At 41.4% G+C, this 20,354-nt stretch overlaps 1 protein-coding gene across 2 annotated transcripts in view; it reads right to left on the bottom strand.

The window, feature by feature from the left end:
- The window catches only part of DENND4A (DENN domain containing 4A), a 58,041-nt gene that overhangs the window by 10,773 nt on the left and 26,914 nt on the right, over window positions 1-20,354 (bottom strand). For both annotated transcript variants that reach the window (XM_081888358.1, XM_081888359.1), the window contains exons 11-23: window positions 19,870-19,970; window positions 17,750-17,968; window positions 17,023-17,168; window positions 15,700-15,833; window positions 14,426-14,561; window positions 10,235-10,441; window positions 9,383-9,511; window positions 8,543-8,687; window positions 7,127-7,243; window positions 5,098-5,247; window positions 3,713-4,806; window positions 2,813-3,026; window positions 1,369-1,463 (exon numbers count right to left, since the gene is read on the bottom strand). In XM_081888358.1, coding sequence (XP_081744484.1) covers window positions 1,369-1,463; window positions 2,813-3,026; window positions 3,713-4,806; window positions 5,098-5,247; window positions 7,127-7,243; window positions 8,543-8,687; window positions 9,383-9,511; window positions 10,235-10,441; window positions 14,426-14,561; window positions 15,700-15,833; window positions 17,023-17,168; window positions 17,750-17,968; window positions 19,870-19,970 — 2,887 coding nt within the window. The remainder of the gene's footprint in view (window positions 1-1,368; window positions 1,464-2,812; window positions 3,027-3,712; window positions 4,807-5,097; window positions 5,248-7,126; window positions 7,244-8,542; window positions 8,688-9,382; window positions 9,512-10,234; window positions 10,442-14,425; window positions 14,562-15,699; window positions 15,834-17,022; window positions 17,169-17,749; window positions 17,969-19,869; window positions 19,971-20,354) is intronic.

The raw sequence follows: 20,354 nt of genomic DNA, 5'->3' as shown, positions 1-20,354 counted from the left end.
TGGGCTCTGTGCAAGCGTTGTGTATGTGACACCAGTCAATAAAACACCCGCTGCTCACTCTCATTCCCTCTCCCTCATCCTTATCAATGCTAAATAACAGATACCAAACCAAGATATGGAAGGAAAAAGAGGAAGAACCAATTTGAATATAGGGTTTTAAAGGTAAAGGTAAAGGTACCCCTGCCCGTATGGGCCAGTCTTGACAGACTCTGGGGTTGTGCGCCCATCTCACTTAAGAGGCCAGGGGCCAGCGCTGTCCGGAGACACTTCCGGGTCACGTGGCCAGCGTGACATCGCTGCTCTGGCGAGCCAGAGCTGCACACGGAAACGCCGTTTACCTTCGCGCTGGTAAGCGGTCCCTATTTATCTACTTGCACCCGGAGGTGCTTTCGAACTGCTAGGTTGGCAGGCGCTGGGACCGAGCAGCGGGAGCGCACCCCGCCGCAGGGATTCGAACCGCCGACCTTTCGATCGGCAAGTCCTAGGCGCTGAGGCTTTAACCCACAGCGCCACCTGCGTCCCTTATATAGGGTTTTAAAATCTCCTAAATACTTGCCCATGGGCCAGATGAAACCAAGCCCCAGGCCAGATCTGGCCTGTGAGCTGTAGGTTCCCCACCTGTTTTAAACCCTTTGAGATTTAATTATCTAGTCCTGACCTTTCCAGAGCGCAATACAGAGTTCTCCAACATTCAGCTGATCCCCTTGAGGACACCCCTCCCTGTCACAAAAATTTAATTAGTTGCCTCAATGGAAGAAAAAGCAGCTATGAGGATTTTGCTGCACTGCGGTGTCAACAAATTAGCAGCTGAATCACTCTATTTTTAGAGCTGACAAATACATTTTAGATTGATTTGCTGGCTTCTTCTATCAACAGCTTATCAGTGGGTATCAACGATTGCTCATTTGGATAGTAATGAGGCTTTTGAAGGTTCATTTGAAAGAGTAATGAAGGTCCCCTTAGCAGCAACCGGCAGAAAATCTTCCATTAACATTAGAAAGCTACATTTCTGAACTGAAGGGTCACCTAGATTTTAGAAACTGCCCTAAAGTGATGGCCATTCCACAGGGCAAACTAGAAAGTATATGAACCATCCTTTTCATCAGAACTAACACTAACGTAAGCGGGGAAATGTAAAGTAGAGATGGGTGGGAATAGAGCAGAGAGCTCTTTGATGAGGCAGGAGTCTCAGGAAATCAGATGCAGCACAAAAGATCTGGGTCCCATGGTCCCTTGTCTGTTTCTAGCCAGAAGGAGGAGACAAGGTTGTAAGCTGGATACCTCCTCCACACCAAACTGAGAAAGCGAGTAACCTATCCTTTTTGCTAGTGTAGAACACAAGCTGTTTCAAAAGGGGAAATGCTGTACCTCCAGTGCGTAATTCTGGAACACGCTGGTGCTGCTTGTACTGCAAGATGATACCAGCTCTGATCTGCCAGGCAAAGGAAACTTTGAAAGAGAGCCTAAAAGGCAAATAGATACTTGTTACCGCAGAAGGAAATGTTAGACTGACCCACAATGGTCCTACATTGTCATGGAAAGTACAATTGTTATAAACAGCTGTCATTTTTTTATGAATAGAGGTATATAAGTACTTTTATAAATAAAAATAAATAATAAAAACAGAAACACATTCTTAGAAATTGGAATATTACTAACAAAAAGCAGAAGACCACAGGAGAGGTGGTCATCCACAGAGAGACAATAAAAGTTATTGCAAATTAGACATGATGTGACATTAGTTGCATGAGTACACTGCTGTTGTTACTGTGCAAGTAAATAGCCAGGGGAAATCTTGAGTAGCTTTTTGTGGATAAGTTTAATTTTTTCTCTCCCTATCACTATCTTGTGCTGTTGTTAAATAGAATTAAACTGTTATTATATGTTTTGAATTTTATGACATTTTATTGATTTTGTTTTTTGCAATGTATATTTTTAATGGGAAATGCTTTGAGGCCTGCATGACATAAAGCAGTATACAATAATTCTAAATAACTGTTGTTGACATCTGTCTCTCTCAAGAGACAATGGAGTGCACCTCCAGGGACGAAATCAAATCGCTGCATTAGCAGCACCAAAGTGAGCTCCTCATGGCGCAACCCTGGGCAGCGTGTACGGAGGTCCAGGACTGCCCAGGTGGCAAGACCCTGCTCTCAGCCTCACTGATGTAGTCCAAAGGAAAGCAGAGCAATACGTCTGGCACCAGCTTGGCTGAACAAGTTGCCGGAAGGAGGCGTACAAGGCGCCACCCAACCATCTTAGGGACTCCACTCCGGATCTATGTAGGGTTTACTCCTTAGCGTTTTCTTCTCCAGAAGTTATCCCATAAAGAAGCAGAGGTTTAGGATCAGATTTTTCCTTCTCTTAGAATGGCCGCCTTTCCAGGTTAATGAGCCCCATCTTTCCCTCACTTCCCTCCACAGCATGTGCAGAAACTGCCTTCTTGACCGTTGGACCCACTATTGGTCTCATCCACCCAATCTGCCAGAGCCTGTCTTTGTATGCAGGAGAAGTCCCTAACCCACTGAGGGTATGAGACCCATCAGCTACCCTCACCTGATTTAACTGGCGAGTTGAAGCCATTCCTGGGGTGTGGTCGCTGTCACATGCTGCCAGCTTCTAGGGGCCGCAGGTGACAGCTGAATGCAGGGTGGGGGCCAAAGGTGGACAAACTACCCCAGAAGGAGCATAACATGTCCCTCACCAGAGGTACTACCCCTCCCCTAACACCCCATACACCTGTTACTAAATAACTAAAATAAAATAAATAAGGTAAGAAAGGAAATTTGAGAAATTTAAGGAGAACTCTTACCGGACTGAGAAAAACGCTTTGATGTGCCACTATTCGAAGCTGAACTTTCAAGACTTGTCCTACTCAAGCCAATTCCCTTTAACACAGAGGAGGCGTTCTCTTGAGGAGAGGAGTTGCTTTCAAGATCATTGCAGACGTCCTCATCAGTCAGGGAGGCAGTTTCTGAATCAAGGGCCCCAAGGGATGAAATGCTTGCTCGGTCTGAGTTTTGATCCTGAAAACAAGAATAGGAATGTTTTCTGTGCTTAAAGGTCTTATAGGAAGTATCTGGAAGAAACACCACCATCAATCCCAACAGAACCAAGCTGGATCTTCTTCTAGAATAACTGCTTTGAACATCCAAATTGACTTCTATTAACTGGTAGTGAAAAGCTGAGTGCCATGCAACCTGACTCATGTATATAGTTAACAAATGAAGACTAAATATCTCCTGCAATAGTTATCATATAGATGCCACTTTCAATGTCTCATCACATTCCAAAATTTATTGGCTGGTAGAGAGCAAAATTCTTTTCCTTTTTCAGGATGAAAAATTTGATCAACAACCATTTACTTGTCCCTACAGTGCAAGAAGACAGAGGGCCCTATCTATTTATTTTGCAACCATTTTCCTTCTCTGTGTTTGACATAACTATTATTTTCTTTCCTCTTGGGAGTCTCCCAGAGGAAAGTCAGGTCTGTCAGTCTCCGTGTGATTTACATGCACCTGGCTCTCAAATCACAGGATTTGTATGCATAGCCAAATCTTTGCTGAAAACATTTTTATCATCTTCAGTGACAGGGAAAGTTTCTCACACACCTGCACTGCACAAAAGAGCTGCACACCACAGTTTGAGAACTGCTGTACTACAGGAGCCATTTTGGCTCCCCTCACACCTAGCAATGTTTTAAGATGCTTACCTTTGCTGACGCCGCATACGTAGTAAACTTTGAGTACCACTTGCTGGCCTTCTCAGCAACCCCTTTCCCTGCAGAAAACATGCTGGTCTTTAGAACGTCAAAGGTAGGTGTTAGCAGTGTATCCAAGTTGAATGCAGTTGGAGAGGCAAGAGCTATTGCGCCAGCTGTATCCTGAGATTGTCCCCTGGACAGACTATGAGGAGAAAATACTGGAGAGGACCAAAGTCTGTCCCTTCCCCTTTCTTCATTTTTTATGTGGTAGCTTTTGGATTTGGTAAGGCTCGCCGGTCTGGGTGAGTTTGGAGGAAGGCTAGATCTCCGGCATGGCTGAGCCAAGGTTGGACTCTTTTTGTTGGTGTTCTTGTCACTGTAGGCTTTTTGCAAATCTATGCTTGGCGTACGGCTTGTTAAGGGGCTGCTCATATTGTTCATATACATTTCTATTTCTTCAGCTAAATCTCGCCTTGCAGACGGGGTTGAGGCACTTCTGTCCTCATCGTCATCCTCTTCCTCTTTCTGTTGTTCTGTCTCAGCAGCCAGCAAGGAAAGTGGATCAAATCCCATCTCAACACCAGTTTTCTCAACGAGCTTTACTGGAAAGCTGATGGCTCGCTGAATCCTCTTTGGCCTTTTATGTAACAGCTTCACAGTCTTCACTGAGAAAGGTTCATTATCCAAATCTTCCAAATCAAATATGACAGGAGACTCTGTTTTGTCCACAAAACGGTCCTCATAGGGAGCATCCTCATCACTGGATTCTTTTTCCAAGTTCCCTCTCTTACTGGGTCCCAAGGAAGACTGTCTGATGTTGAGAGTGTTGGGCCTTTTTCTCTTCTCAAACACTTTGGAAAGAATTTTTGCATCCACTCCTAGTTTTTCAACAATTTGTTCTGGACTTGCCTCCTGGTTAATATGGTTTTTCATGAGTTCTATCAGAGCATCTCCACTCAGATTACGGTTCCTGTTTCTCCAAACTATCCGTTTCTGATCCAATTCAGCTGCATTTAAGTGCCTGTTTATTAAGCTTTCAACTTTAGTAACTCTTGTTTTGTTGATATCCTCAAAGCAAGAGAATAGCAATCCTGCAGAGCTTTCTGTGAAGGGGAAACACACACAAATCCAGGGAAGTGGGGTTACTTTAGTCACAAAGCAAAGCAGTGCAGAAATTGCCATAAAACAGACATCTCTAACATGTGTAGGAGTTTTATGATAGGATGGGGACCCTTATTAATATGGGGACCATATTAATAGGGAATCCTGTTAACAGTCCTGGAAAAAAAATATCTAGCCCTCATATGAATGAATGCATGCAATGGGATTGTTGTCTCACAGAAAATAAATGAGTCAAAACCATCAATTCATAAGAATCAACTGCACCAGCTTACCTCTGCCGATCTCTCCTGCTGTATCTGCTACTTTGCCAATTTTATCATTCAGGCGAACAATCCTTGACGCAGGCTTAGCTCTATTCGAATTTTGATAATTTAGTGAAGGAAGGCAGTCACCACTTCCCTTTCCACTTTCTACTTCAGATACTGTATACACAGACAATAGACATATATCACTTGTTAAGATTTGAGCTTGCTCTTAATAATAATAATAATAATAATAATAATAATAATAATAATAATAATAATAATAATAGTATCTTTATTGTCATTGCCCCCTCTCGGGGACAACGAAATTACTTGGCTGCTCCATCCACCCAGGTAGGGTGGATTCTAGAAAAATATGTGCATTAACCATAAGCCATTTCCCCATGTTGTTAGGTATTCAAAAGTCAAACTAGCATACCCCCTCACACTTCTTTACTGCTCACAGGGAAGGCTGGTTTACATATGTTACATGTTTCCATATGATACTGTGCATGTGTGCAGATGCTAGCATGGTGCATTATCAACAAGGGAACATGGCAGCTGAAACCTGAGCAGCAGAATCTCTTAGCAGTAAGTACACATGACAAGTGATTGCCCTATAGGGCAGGGAGGAGGGCAGTGGCAGGAGGCGATATTGCTTATGTGCTTATTCCCAGCTTAGACTGGTTCTCCAACTACAGTCATTCCTGGATTGGGATAGCCTCAGTTACCCATATTCTGGTGGCCTCCCACTTGGACTACTGTAATGTGATCTATGTGAGGCTGCCCTTGAAGATCCTGAGGCTGCAGCTAATACAGAATGCAGCTGCCAGGTTAATAAGTGGGGCAACCTAATGGGACTAGGTGTCACAGGTACTTAAGACACAACACTGGCTGTCAATGAGCTCTTTGGCCCAATTCAAGGTATTAGTATTAACACCCAAAGCCCTAAGTGGCATTGAACTCAAGTAGCAAAACAGTGCCAAGGGGATTTCCCAGTTGGCAGTGATGTGTGACAGTGCCGTCTTGGTGGGGCTTTCCCATCTGTGGAAGGCCCTCCCTAGAGAGGTGCTTCAATCTCCCTTACTATTAACTTTTAGGAGAAATTCTAAAACATTCCTGTTTACCCAGGCATTGGATGGCTGAAAATCCTGGGCTGTGACAACCCTGAAATTATTAGTCAGAGAGGAGGTGATAGCTTTTAGGAGTTCTGAACTGTTAGAGGTTGATCTTAACTGGATTTAGAAGTTTTAATTGCATTGCTTTTGCACTGTTATGTTTGCTGCCCTGGGCTCCTTTGGAGGAAAGTGCTGGGTATAAATTTTAATACTAATACTACTACTATTAATAATAATAATAATAAGCAGCACCACCACACAATTTAACATTGATTTAGAAATGTGCGTGCACACACACATTCCTGTAAAAATCTAGGTTCTTTGATCCGTTATGCAACTGAGTTACAAAGTCTTCACGCTGTTCCCAGAAGCACACGAAATCTGTACTTTTCACCAGAGGCAAGAATCCAAGTTTTTCATGTCTGTTTTAAGACTCATAATGGATTAAAATCCTCTGTAGGCATAACCATCTTTTCAAACCTCTTAAATTCAAATGTGCATAAATTCATTTTATGAAACCATAGAGGTTGTTATAGTTCTACATCATATGCATTTGCTCCAGTGAGCATTCAGCCAATAATAAAAAGGGCTGAGAGAATAATGGTGAAGAAAGAAGACTCTTTCTTATTGACTCTCTTCCTTGTCTTCGCATTTGCCCAGCAGTGCTTGTGCAAGGTATTCATTACAATTTTATGTATTGCATTTTAGTGCATTGATAAACCAAGGCACACAAGGGGGCTAACAATTAAAAATACCGACACCAAAAGGTGGAGCTGCCTCAACAGTTCTCCCAAGCTGCTGGTAGTCTATGACGCAACATGGCACAGAAATACAACAGTAAAGGGATATTCAAAAGAGGCAGTGCATAAAAGTTGGAATCAAAACAACCCCAAAAGAACAGAATTCAGGCAACATGACAAGTATGAATATTTGATACTTACAAGAACTAGAGTCACTCTCTTTCTTCTCTTCCTTTTGCTCCCCATTCCTCTGAGCAGTGGCTTTCCCTTGTTTAGCTGCTGCTTTCGATAGCCTGTATAACAGATCTGAATGTTCCCCTATCATAATAAAAAGGAGAAAAAATTAACAATACATTTTTTACTTTAAAAAGAATGCCAAGCAGAAAGGGAATAAAGGGATGCTGTTGCGATGAAATACATATAAAGGTGATATTGTTTGTAAAAGTGAACATATGTTTGGATGAGGAAACTCAGCAGTAGAACATTTCCAGAAAGTTGGGGGACTTTTTGGTGACTAAAGACTGTCCTCACTTAATAGGGCTGTTCTGCTTTTAGAGACTGCCTGTATTTTTTGCATGACACTGATTATTAGAAAGAAGACCCTTGGTTCCAGTGCCAGTCTGACTGCAGTTAGGAAGGATGTGCAAAGCTGTTTGTGAGAAAAGGGATTTTTACCCCTCTGAATCATGAAATTCAGTAAGACTAGTGCTTTTTTTGGGGGGAGGGGGTGCAGACTCAAGCACTGAGTAAGACTATCTTACCAGATGAATCTAGACGACAGCCAGTAACTTAATCTCTGCCAAAATGTCAGTTTAGAATTTATGTATTCTGGACTACTGTGACTTATACAGGGATGAGGCATGGTTCAGTGGTTGAGGATCTTCTTTGCACGCTGAAGGTCCTGGGTTTGGTCCCCTGCGCCATCTCCAAACAGAGCTGAGAATATTCCGTGACTGAAACCATGGAGAGTTGCTACTGGTCTGTGTGATTAGTGTTGACCTCAATGGACCAATGCAGCTTCCTATATGTCTAATATTTTGAGGAGTAAGATAGCAATGTGATAATTCTTTAAATATTCCCACCCCCTAGTTTTTCCAGAGAGACCCAGGATTCTGACCATTCCTCTTCCATCAGTGTCTCTTCCTCATTGCGTCATGTAGCTCATCATATTTTCAAGAGGTACACACAGCAGAATGTGCTACATAGCTGAGGCCCTATCATTCATGTTAGTATGGATAAGACATCCCTGGTCTTTGTGTCATCCATTACAGTGGTACCTTGGGTTACAGACGCTTAGGGTTACAGACTCTGCTAACCCAGAAATAGTGCCTTGGGTTAAGAACTTTGCTTCAGGATGAGAACAGAAATCGTACTCTGGTGGCAGCGGGAGGCCCCATTTGCTAAAGTGGTGTCTCAGGTTAAGAACAGTTTCAGGTTAAGAAGAGACCTCCGGAAAGAATTAAGTTCTTAACCCGAGGTACCACTGTACAGCAATTACAACACTGAATAGAATATGCTGCATGAATTAAGACTGATTTTGAAAACTGGGCATTTCTACCTATTGAGAGAAGTTACATTTGCAGAGCTACAAACCAAAAGACGCATAAAAACTCCTACCAGAAAGAACTTTGTGGATGCCATTTGCAGGTTGCTTCCTTAGAACTCTTTTAAACTGAGCTATTCCTAAGACAACGTTTCTTATCTTCGTCCACAGAAAATAGCCACTTCGATTGCTTGACGGCCAAGTACTTTCCAAAACCGCCTGTAATAACAGTAAAGGAAATTATTTAAATCACACAACCTAAGGATCTTGGAGTAGTGCACTTTCAGTTATCCCATTCTATATTAAAGCAATCCAGTGATCAACCTGTTCCAAAAATGTCATGGCTAAATAGGATTTTGAAACCTAGGTTTCCCTGGTCTCATTCTGGGCAAGACCACCTGCACTATACATTTAAATCAGTATTGTGTCACTTTAAACAGTCACAGCTTCCTCCTAAGAATTCTGGAAACCATAGTTTGTTAAAGAATGCTGAGAATTATTAGGTGACCTCTATTTCCCTCATGGAGCTACTATTTTCAAAGTTTCCTGGGAAGAGACATTTTGATTGTTAAACCACTCTGAGAACTATGTTAAAAACAGAGAACAGATGGATAAAAATCCAAACCATGACTGTAGTCATGCATACATATACTCAGCACTTTTTTCTAAAAAAGTGTTTAGGTACTGTACTCTCATTTTCCTACTCATATTGAAATACTGCCCCTAAATGAGGCCAAACTTAGATTCACAAAATGTTTAGAGTTAGGCGTACCCCTGCGTCCCCCCAGAAAAAAAGCACTGCATATACTATAGTTTGCTGAAATCAGACATTGGCCAATTGATCATTATCTTTACAAAGAATTATTTTTCCAGTACTAAAATGCAAGGATTTCAAATAATTAACAAATATTTACCTTATTATAATAACCATATGTAATTGCATTGGGGTCAACTCCAGCTTTTTTCATTTCAAAAAGGACTCTTACTGCTAGCACAGGCTGGCCATATTGTCCACATAACTGCATCAACACCCGGTAGCATACCTGGGGGAAAAACAATATTCTCCTTGTCAGATAAAATAACAACAACAACAACAACAATAATAATAATAATAATAATAATGCATGATTTATATGCCGCCCATCTGACTGGGTTGCCCCAGCGATTCTGGGCAGCTGCTAACAAAAAATAATAAAAGCACAATACAAATTCATTCTCAAGAAACTTGTCAACTTAGGGCCATCATCATATTTCAGAAAGGACATCCATTTATGTCAGGATCCCATCTAACCTAGACACTGGAGAGACCTCTTCAAAGGAGGAGAGACCTCTTCAAAGGAAAGGCTTGGGGCCTCATAGAGAACCCTCAAAACCTGGAGGAACTTGCAGCATTGCAGAGGTGGCCAGAAGAGACCCATATTAGGGATTCCTGGGCTCCCACAAGAACCCCTCCAACCCCATGAAGCCTTTCCTTCATCCCCAACTCTCCCCCACCATCCCACAGGCCTTGGAAGCAAAGGTGGCACCAGATTCAAGAGAAAGTTCAGAGCTGCTAGAGAAGCACCTGTTTCACTGCCAGACAGCTGTATTATGAAGAATCTACTTGGGAGGCAAGCTGCAAGCAATAACCCAGCAGAGGTCCAGGAAGAGGAAATACTGGCGGTGACTATAAATCATCTTTCTTTCGAACTCATCAAGTCACCAGCTCCAGAACTCCCTCGCACAGCTCCTGAATCAAAGCTCCAGTTTCCACACCAGCAATTTACCTCGTCAGGTGGATCAATCTTTTTCGAGTGCATTTTCCGCAGCACATCATAGGCCGTCCTCAAAGCCCTCACTTTGGAATGGCACACCTTGACATAGGCAGGAAGGCAAATAAACCAGAGGCCATAGCAGTGGCGTAGCAAGCACCTAGACCACATCTGAGGGATGGAGGAATACCTCTTGGCTATCTTGTGGGCCGACTTGATTTCCTGCAAAGACACATTGAAAATATTGTGTTTTAGGTATGTTACACTTTTTAAATCCTCTTCACATCCACAGAAGGGAGATAAGCATGAGGCAGATCCTCACTTGAATTATTTCAGTAACAGCTCTGCAACTATCGACTGCTGCACATTCTTCGCTGGAGGCCACTGACTTGTGGAACAAATTCAGTTGGTCTGCGAGACTCACTGGTTGTCTGGCAATACAAACAACTAAGCAGCTTTTCATGTGGTCACAGAGAACCTCAGGGCCAAATTAGATGATACACAAGGGATCTGTGATCAGGTCTCCCAGTGTTCTCTTCTAAGCTTAAATTCAGCTACTAGGGGGAGGTGAGTGCAAATTGGATCAGGACTATAGTGCTAGGGAAGTGGGTTTATATTTATTACTCACTTTTTTCAGAAAAGGGAACTTAAAGCCACTTATAAAAAATATCAAAAACAAGCATAAAAAGAAAACCAACATTAATGTATTTAAAAGAGCAAATCCAACTCAGCCCCGCTCAACTACATGATAAGCAGAAAATTTAGATCCAAATGCCTAGGAGAACAAGAACATTTTGGCCTGGCACCTAAAAACAGACAATGATGGTGCCAGGTGTGCCTACCTGGGGAGAGCATTCCAAAAAGTGGAGCCACCACTGATATACCAATCAAATCATCAGTCTGTGGTGGCTAATATTTTTATTAAAAAAATTATGTCAGATAATCGAGCCACGGATCTTCTGTGTTTCATCAAGCCTGGCCCTCAACTCTGGTCTGGTTCTTCTACATCTTAGTCTTCAGACTGAAGACAAGCTATTATTGGCCTATGCTAGCTCAATCGCTCACCAAATTTGTGGGTTTCCTGGAAGAAGGTGTTCAGTACTATGTTTTACTTTGGCTTCTGCAGCCTGCTTATCTCCTGATGTGCAGGATTTGGTGGCCTAATTCAGCAAAGGCTATGCCTGGCTGGTGAGCTCTGACACCCTCATTAATTCCACTGTTGCTTCATTTCTAAAATCAGAAAACTGGTGTTTCTAGTTCATAACTGAGAAGACACAAGGATGACTAATACACTTAATTTGTTTGAAATGCAAACTATTATCTAGTGAAATCATTTGAGGGTGACAGCATGCCAGCATCACCGAAGTAGAACATACATATTCATCTGAAATGCAACAGAACGTGGAGTGCATTAGAGGGGAAAATAAGCTCCTTAAATGGTCGCTCAAACCACAAGACAGATAGAGAGATAGATAATAGAAGTCGAGGTGTCATTATCTGAATGTTGAACAAGAGCAGCACAGTAGAAAAATAATTATTGGGATAACTCGGTCATTACCCTTGCTGTACAACCAGCAGGTGCTCAAAAGAATTTTCATTAGTTAAAGCATGAGTTGGGCATATTACTGTACTGTATTTTTACATGCCAAACAGTGCTCACAAGAACAAGAGGCAAACAAGGTTAAGTGACTTAACTATCCAAATTAGATATTAAACCTGTTTCCAGCAGGCTGCAGACACCAATAACAAAGGAGATGCCTCCCATACAAGGAAGAAGCCCGTGATTATCTGCTTCATGTCTAACTCTACAGTTCTTATTTATTTATATACTGCCATCTCGTAAAACACTGCAAAAAGTGTATGTATAAAATAAAACTTTACAAACAGTACAACAACCTACAAACAGTACAGAATAATCATTAAAAGGACAGGCTAATCAAAATGTTTTTAAAGGCCAGTTTCACAGGCTAGTTTTAGATGCCTGAAACTGAAAAGAGGGGATGCCTGCCGAATCACTGCTGGAAGAGTGTTCCACAGCATGGGACTGGGGACACTAAATCCCCAGTTTCTAACAGAGGCCAGCCTTGTCCTTCCAGCCATTTTGAAAGTCCACTTCTGCTCAATAGTTGGGACTTGAAAACGGTATGAGAGGGTGTCTTATTGGATGAATCCCATGAGATGGGAAAAGAAACTCTTTTTAGAAAGCAGCCTTGAAGATTCCTAACGCAGAAAGATTGGAATTCTAAATCTAATATAAGCATTGTATGAATTTTGTTACTTTTCGTTAGGTTTTTTTGTGGTGGCGGCCAAGGTGATTGAAAATTATTAATGGGTTATTCACCAACAAATTGATGGATTAAGTCCTCCAAATACCAGAATTTTGGTTTGTTTCTAATACTGCATATAATTTAGTAGCCACCTTCTACTATCTCAATGTGATTTACAGTACACATAAAATAGATGAAAACAGTTCAAAGCAATTTAAAACAAGACTAGACAGTTAGAAAATAATTAATTGCTAGATTGACAAATGCTTCAAATACCATAACTGTGGTTCGCTGCTAGTAATAGTGACTAAATAAAACCAGCAAGGAAGGTGAGGAGCAAAAGAAAATGGAAAAAGATTGTTCAGAAGGACAGAGGAAGGTTATCTGATAAAACTTACTATGAAAAAAAGATACAAACTATGAAGGAAATGTTGTTTTAAAAGTGGTTTATTATGCCTAATTCTACCCACAAGCACTTCTGTGCAACAGCTGCTGTGGATAGCAGAAGGAAAGAAAAAGGAAATGTGAGATTAAATTATAGCATGGAGTCCCTAGGGAGGCTGAGATCCTCGTTACAATTCAGTAGAGGCACTCAAACTAAGTTCATATCATTGACAAGCAGAGGTTTATAGAGCACCCAAAAGCTGGAATAAATTATTCCCGTATAACACACAAATGTGCATTTCTGGATTGCCACAAGGCTGCCACTCCTTTTACTTCTTTTTCTTTTCAAAAGCCCATTGCTATGAGAATACATCCCATAACATACCCAATTTTACACAATGCCTGCACTTATTTTCATTATAATGGTGTTGCTGGGATGTCTGCCTCTTTAACTCTTCAATGCAAACAGATTACAAAGCACTTTAACTTGCTGTGGCGTTTGCCTCCTAGGATGGGTCAAGGAAAAGGTTAAAATGGGTGTGATGTGATTGGCCAGTGAGAATGCAACTCCCAACTGACAAACCTCAACTCCCAACTCCCAATGGACTTTCAAAACCTCCCACTCTTACTCCCCCCTTGCATTCTCACTGGCCATCACATCACACCCATTTTAACCCTTTCCTTGACCCATCCTAGGAGGCAAACACCACACTTGCTCTTTAAATTTCCTGAGTTTTTCTCAAAAGCAGCTTACGAGGAAGTATGGGGAAGCTGCTGTTTAAGAGATAGTCTAGTTCAAAGTCCCAAAGGGCACAAGCTTGTTACATATGTGATTGGGCATCCAGCTTGTTGGGTTGGGAGAGAGGAAGAGGTTGTGCATAAGAACGTAAGAAGAGCCCAGATGGAGCAGGCCAAAGGCCCATCTTGTCCTGTTCTTACAGTGGTCAACCAGATACCTCTGGGAAGCCCACAAGCCGAACCTCAGCCCAACATCAGAGTGGGTGGGTATCCCAATATGATGTTGGACTACAACTGCCATTGTCCCTAGCCAGCAGGACCAGCAGTCAAGGATGATGGGAGTTGTGTTCCAGCAGCATCTGGGGATCCTGTTCCTGCCTCCCAAGGCTAATAAAGGCTGATCTAAAAAGTAAAGTAACATTACTGTAAAAATAAAAAAAAATGTTCTTTCACATTTAATACTATACTGGAATGCATTTCTTTTAGGTAAATTATACACTGAACTATGTGTAGGTATTCAATAACTCTTGCTGCAGCCTGTTCCAAACCACATAACTTTTGTTATGTGTTTTATATTGTAATTTTATGTTGTGAACCACCCTGAGATCTATGGATGAATGGGAGTATACAAATTTAATAAATGGGAATGAATGAATTAACTGCGCTCTCTCAACTGTCCATGGCAGCCAGCAGCAATTTGCTGTAACTCGCCCCAAGTTTGAAGAGACTGTAAAAAGCACTGCAGCAAACTCCTTGGGAGAAACAGTGAAACCAGGATACACAGAACACCAAAGGGTGCCGCATGCTTACTAAGTACCTGTTTTGTTCTCCTGAACATTGGCAACGGGCTGTTGGGACTGCTGGCTTTTGAAGACAATCTGCAGTTCTGTATTGTCAGGAGTGCCTTAGGCCGCTCAAACAGATCTTGCTGCAGCACAGGAAATCCACTATAACTGAAAAAGAAGGGAGACGCCATCTTATTTTATTTACTTATGCCCCAACACCATACAGAGGGCTTTGGGCCATGATGCTGCTTTAACTACAACTGATATTTTCGTGGGCTACAGTTCTATTATAGGAGTAAAAAACTGAATAGAGAACACACAAGCTTGCTGTACTTTCTTTGTTTTTTCAAGTAAAAACCCTGGGGGGGGGGGGGCAGAAAGAAAAAGACATCCTTCAAGCATTTATTTACTGAGCGGAATCAGCATATAATGGTTCAGTAACTGACCATATTTGGCCCTCTGACAATTGCTGTCCATCTTCATAATTGAGACAACTAAGAGATGAGGAGGGATGAATGGAGGGACTTACAAAGTTGCCTGGTACTGAGTCTGGGCTATGGTCATTACTCTTACTGGCTGTGGGTCTCTGGGGAGTGTGTGTCTTAGGCAGAGCAGGATCTTTCCAGTCATGTGTTGCCTGGTCCTTGGAGATAGAACCTTCTGCACACAAAGCATGTGCTCTGCCACCAAACTATGAAATTGCCGTGAAAAATGGACTAAATGACAGGTTAACTTGGGCCCCCTCTTCTTTCTATGACCCTTCAGGAAAACTCTTTCCTGTGCAGAGATCTATATACTCACTTAAGGCTGAGTATTTAAGTAAGGATTTTTTTTTTTAGTGTGCTATTCAATTAGTGACAACTTCATTAGCATTGACTGCATTTATGCCATGAACATCTGAAAAGCTTATTTAGTTTCTAACGAACAAAGAAAGAGCAGAAGCCCATAAAAATCAATACTGACCTGCAAACTCATTTGAAAGAGAAAATTAGATTGCTGGATTTTTTAAAAAAGGACTTTTTCAGGAAGACCAAAACAAACAAACAAACAAACAAACCCACCAACCACCAATTGGTGGTTGTCAAAATAAGCAAAGGTCTGGTGTTCAATCTGGGGAGTGGATGGTGGGTGATACACACACACACACACACACACACACACACACACACACACACACACACATATTGTTTAGGCCAGGTACAGCTATTACCCTCTACAGCAGGTTTGACACATAAAATACTTTGCAGCCAGCACAACCTAGGGACCAGCATTTTGCCAGGATTCTTGCCACATTCCAAAGGGTTACCTGTACTGTGATGGAACCTCTTCTCCATTGGGAAGGTGGGGGATCTCTGGGGGAGTTATGAAAACCGTGTGCTCACTCTTGTATGATTCATCCAATTCTATAAGCCGCATGTCACCCGTCCTATCCATATCTACCTACATAAAATAGTTTTAAAATGTATTTTATCTCAAGTACAATATATGCTCACATTTTGGAAGCAGGGTATTGTTCATACAATGGCGTGTAGAAAAAACAGTTGCCAATGATACAGTAACATTAGGGTTTTTACAGTCAAGTGGTATGAATTTTTTATGAAACGTTTAGATAATATTTCCTGTGTTTTACTGTCATTATTTGCAATTCCCCCACCTTCAGTCTCCAATCTCTTAAAAAAAAGAAAAAGGAAAGAAAAAGGCTGCATCTTGGACTTCCTTTGAAGAAATTTAGCAATTCAGTATAAAGATGAGAGGGATGTTTTCAGCATACTGCTTTCAAAGGCTTTGTTGGTCTCAAGTCATATCCCTTTCATAGAATAGTATCATGCCTTGTTTATCTTGAAAGTGATTCCAGCAGTCTGCTTCTCACAAAAAGTGATATTTTTCAGCCGCTCATTTTATGCTATATGTAGAGCAAGGAGACAGGACTAGCTTGGTTAAGCATGTTTCGGTGTGAGTGTGTGTTTATGTAATAAATACATTGGCATGACACACAATGAACATACTTAACCAAGCTAGTCCTGTTTCCTTGCTCTGCATAGCAAAACCTACTGCTGAACAAACCACTGCTCCCTTTGTAAAAAGCCAATTTCCTCACAGGATCCTATGTCAGGGAAGGCCGCCTACTGCCGAGGAACAGCCCCCCCCCCCTTGCAGCAGAATTGTCTGTAATCAATAAAATGGCACTTAAATTGGCCATCTTACTAGCATATGGCAGGAAAGAAATGGCCATTTTCCATAGTTGCTGAATTTCTCTCAGGTGTGTGACATGCACTTTATGTCGCAACAATTAAGTCAAGGGTACACCTGCAAAAAAACAAAAGCCACCATCCTCAGAACGTTCTGCAGTTTTCAGAAATTTTAAGGGCACATTAGTGTCAGCTGTGAAGATGTCAACTATGTGAACACTGACGGATTTAATAAAATCTTTGGTTTCAGAGCCAATTAGATCAGTCTTTGCCAACATCGTGCTCTCCAAATGCTGCTGATCAACAACTCCCATCAGCAACAGTGGGCAGTGTGGGGCCATGAGAGCCACTCTAAATTACCTAGAGTTGCCAAGACCTATGTTAGCAGAGTGTGTGTTGTCAGACATGGTTCAATGGAGAAGTATGTCAGCCACACTTACTTTATTTACACAGTCATCAAAAAATGCAAGACTTGCATCTTTATCACTGACAAAGGAGCATTCTTCAATGAAGCGAATGAACATTTGTGTCTTGGTCATCATAGTGTAAAACTTCTGATGTGAACGGTCACGGCTTTTTAAGAACCCTATAAAGGTAAAACAAAAACCCAACATTTGATGTTATAAACGTGGTTGGCAGGGAAAGCAAAGAACATATACTCCGCTAAGAAAAGGAAATTAAATAAACATTCCATATGGGGTCCCCACTACCATCATCAGGAGCCACAAAAGTGTAAGAAACTCAAAGTCTGAATGTCATGTTGAAAAACCTCCAAAAACTAGACACTGAATTTAGCCTAAAGCTTAAGTACTTAAGCCTAGGTGAAACCATGGTAGGAATTCCAAGGGATGTTAAATGAACTGCAGGAAGATACTGAAATACTGCCTGGGCCTAAAACAGACAGGTATGCATTCACAGAGTCATAGAATTATGGGGCTGGAAGGATCATCTAGTCCAACCCTCTACAATGCAGGAATCACAGCTAAAGAATCTGTAACACAAGGCCATCCAACCTGTTTAAACACCTGCAATTCAACTAAGTGTTGCTTTCAATGGGTCTACTCTGAGTAAAACTTAGTTGGATGCAATCCCTTTACAGCTTCCCCCTTGCCAGTCATTTAAACCAAGCTACAAACTGGAGGAAGGTATAACAGTCTGCTCCTTTACCTTGCAGCTCAAATAGGGAACTTGCATCTGTTGCTGTTTCAGAAGGTGCTTGGGTAATGGGTCTTAGATATGACCTGTAACCTTTTAGGATAGAGGCCATGAAACAGAGAAACGCCTCCTGGATTTCCACATCTAACAGATGCAGCTTCTCCCCTGAATGGAAATCATAGTCATTCATAGCCAGCTCCATCAGTGCGTCATCTCTTGGTCTTTGCTGCACTGTGAATAAAAGGACAAAATATGAAAACGTTCCCAGTATTGAGTTAGCATTTCCTTTCTGCTCCACAGGGCTTACTTCATTATCCCACCTTGCTAAGTTACTTATGCTACTTATAAGTGGCAAGAATTGCATGTCTCTTTCTGTCAAGATGCTTCAAGACCAATAAACTTATTTGCATCCTCAATGTGTTATTCAGAAGCGCGTGGCATACAGTCACAAATGGAGGCAAGTTTAATTTTGCTTCAAGAACTGAGACACCAAAGAATGCATTTCCTACCATCCCCAATAACTACCAAACACTTATATTGGCTGTCTGGCCAGCCTCTCTGTGACATTAGAACAGCTGCCAGCCTAACATGGTCCACCCTGACATCAGAGCACATCAACCAATGGTACAAAGAGAGGCTGGGAAAGCAAAAGAGAGAGACACAGAGGAAGCAAGCATAAGGTAGGGAATGCAGAGCAACCAGGAGGGAGGTTTGGCAATACTAATATCCCATCTTACTGGTGACCTCATCACTAGTTCCCTAGATCTGGTTTAAATAGTGGGATACAGCTATTAGCTATGGCAGAGAAGGATGCAAAACACTAGTCTCCAAGATAGACAAAAGACTCAGACGAGCACATTTACTTTTTGCAGAAAAGGCGTCGCTATGGAAACTATGACAGAATTAGTCTGGGTGAAAACACAGTGATATGCACATAGAAAAAGACAATTTATGTAAGCTTTTGAAATGCATACATCAGTTAGTGATATAGCTTAAGCCCCCGGGGTGAAATCTGCCAAGGACTGCTCCTGTGTGACTCCTGGTTATTTCAGTGGAATTTGCATGTGGCTCTTGATGCACACTTATATCACCTCAGTGGAATAATAAAGGGCTCAAGAGAAATAACATTTTTAATAAAGGAAACCACTGTAGATACCTCTGCTCTGAGCAAGAGTCTAACAAATATTATGAATATATCTATTACATCAATATGTTATAGTTCCTCCAAAACAACAAAAACTGGGTACATGGTTCTCCCCTCCCCCAATTTTAACACCACATTGTCCCTGTGAGGTACGGTAGGTCAGGCTGACAGATATCAACTGGCCCAAGGTCACCCAGGGAGCTTCATGGCTGAATAGGGATTTCAAATGTGGTCCCTCTGGTACTAGTACAGCACTTTGACCAGTACACCATACTGGCTTTCTAAATGCGTTTATTTATGTTTATCAATAAATAAGAAACAAAAATAAAATATAAAGCAGCAAAAATGTTCATTGTAGCAGAGGTAGTATAAAACAGAATGTATTTAAAGTACAATTTAAATGCCAGGGTGAATAAAAAGGTGTCAGGCACATGACATTTTTAATATTTGTAAATAATTTTTATTTGATTTTCAAAGCTGGACATTTTAACAAGCCCAGCTTTTCAAATACTTAACATTTATGCAACCTATTAAACAGTAATTCACAGAAGTTCCAGAAAGGTAGCCTTGTTTGTTGTTTGTGCTGCAACAGACTTTTGTGGGACTTTAAAGACTAACAGATTTATTATGGCATAATGATTTGTTTAGCATTTAAGATGCCACAAGTCTCTTAGTCTAATTTTGTCAAAAATCATTGCAAAATTTCAAAATAATGAAAAGCCTATTGTGATTTTGTCTGGGTTCCTCTAGGCAAGGATGGCTGGCTGAGCGCTAAACTGAGCTACGGTCCTTTCCCAAATCACTATCTGTTCCATCTGCATAGAATAAGGAACACCATATGTTTCTCCCCTCTTCAAAGACAGCTTTTTCACTGGATTCCCTGAAGTCCACTCCTGCTAAGTAGCACAACAGCTTAACCATCTTAAAGCATGAACGACTACAACAAGCCACTGCATATGCCAATCTCTGTGTCATTTTCCCCACTTACATTCTGCTAGCTGCTGATACAAGTTATTTAGAGTGTTCATCAGGTTTTTACAGGGTTTCTTTGGTAAGATCTTCCATGCAATATTTCTCTTATCTCCTGGTCTGGAATAAAAACAGAGGTATTATGCAAAACATGGTATTTTGAAAATACAAAGCAACAGCTAAAAAGTGTACATATAAATGGTTATCTAGGTATGGAAATCTTTATTTATAGATGGCAGTGTATTTTTAAATATGCTTGTGAAAGATGACATCTGGCAAAGTGTCCTTCACTGCACTCGGATTATTCAAGCTTCTGCTCTCCTCTGTTGCTGTTGGAAACCTTGCAAGCATGATTTCCCTCCCCCTCACTTCTTTCTGTGGGAAGCACCCAACATGCTGTTTGTTTCTATTAATATTTTAAATCTTATCTGGTCCTCTGCTTCCATACTAATTGATTCAGCTTCTCATCTCTCAATTGCCAGCCTTGTTGCCTCGGCTGATGGT

The sequence above is a fragment of the Podarcis melisellensis genome (genome assembly GCF_964234715.1).
Source record: "Podarcis melisellensis genome assembly, chromosome: 14".
NCBI lineage: Eukaryota > Metazoa > Chordata > Lepidosauria > Squamata > Lacertidae > Podarcis > Podarcis melisellensis.
This window is presented reverse-complemented; position numbering and strand designations above follow the sequence as displayed.